The sequence below is a fragment of the Haliaeetus leucocephalus genome, unplaced genomic scaffold, assembly GCF_000737465.1.
Source record: "Haliaeetus leucocephalus isolate CR32 unplaced genomic scaffold, Haliaeetus_leucocephalus-4.0 Scaffold13, whole genome shotgun sequence".
NCBI classification, from domain to species: domain Eukaryota; kingdom Metazoa; phylum Chordata; class Aves; order Accipitriformes; family Accipitridae; genus Haliaeetus; species Haliaeetus leucocephalus.
The window spans coordinates 1,455,644-1,456,373 of NW_010972449.1; the positions used below are offsets into that span (position 1 = coordinate 1,455,644).

Here is a 730-nt window from a genome sequence, read left to right on the forward strand (position 1 = left end):
GGGGGAGAAAGTCAGGGGTCACCTCTGCTCCTCGTCCAAGGGAAGCGGATCCACGGCGGCCGCATCCCCGTCATCCCACCTGGAACCCGGCCAGGACGCCGGGGAACCCCTCCTTGTCTTGTCCCCTCCTCTTGATTAACGCCCCAATTAGTCCAGGGAGATGTAGGGGGGGGGGGGGTTCACCCCGGCTGGGGGTACCCCATCCTCACCTGGTGCCAGTACTCGGGGTCCTCCCCTTTCCCCATCTGCTCCTCCATCCAGGCCAGGTTGGCCTCGAGGTAGCTCCGCAGCTTCTCGCAATACTCGCTCTCGTACTTGAAGGGGCCGCAGTAGCCCACCATGGTGTTCATCCAGTGCATGTACATCAGCTGGGGGACACGGGTGGGGGTGTCACGGGTGGGGGTCACCCGGGGAAGAGGGGAGGAAGACCCCATTTTCGGAGGGGTCACCCCTTACCTGCTCGGAGACGGCGGCCTCGGCGAGCCCGGCGGCATAGGCCTGCAGGCTGTCGGTGTGCGAGGCGTTGGTGGTCACCTCCAGGAAAGCCCAGCTGGGGGGGGTGGGTGTGACACGGCCACGAGTGGGACACGGATATGGGGAGACACGGCCACGGGGCAGGGGGGGGCACGACGGGGCGCCCCACCCACCCCGGCTCCCCTGAGGCCCCATCCCCGCTCGGCTCCGGGGGTTCCCCGGGGCAAGCCCACCCGGGACAGCCCAGCCCGGCCCG

The 730-nt window shown here is 68.6% G+C and overlaps 1 protein-coding gene across 1 annotated transcript in view; it reads right to left on the minus strand.

The window, feature by feature from the left end:
- The window catches only part of PLBD2 (phospholipase B domain containing 2), a 5,892-nt gene that overhangs the window by 3,275 nt on the left and 1,887 nt on the right, over positions 1-730 (minus strand). The window contains exons 2-3 of the mRNA XM_010575575.1: positions 457-550; positions 210-368 (exon numbers count right to left, since the gene is read on the minus strand). Coding sequence (XP_010573877.1) covers positions 210-368; positions 457-550 — 253 coding nt within the window. The remainder of the gene's footprint in view (positions 1-209; positions 369-456; positions 551-730) is intronic.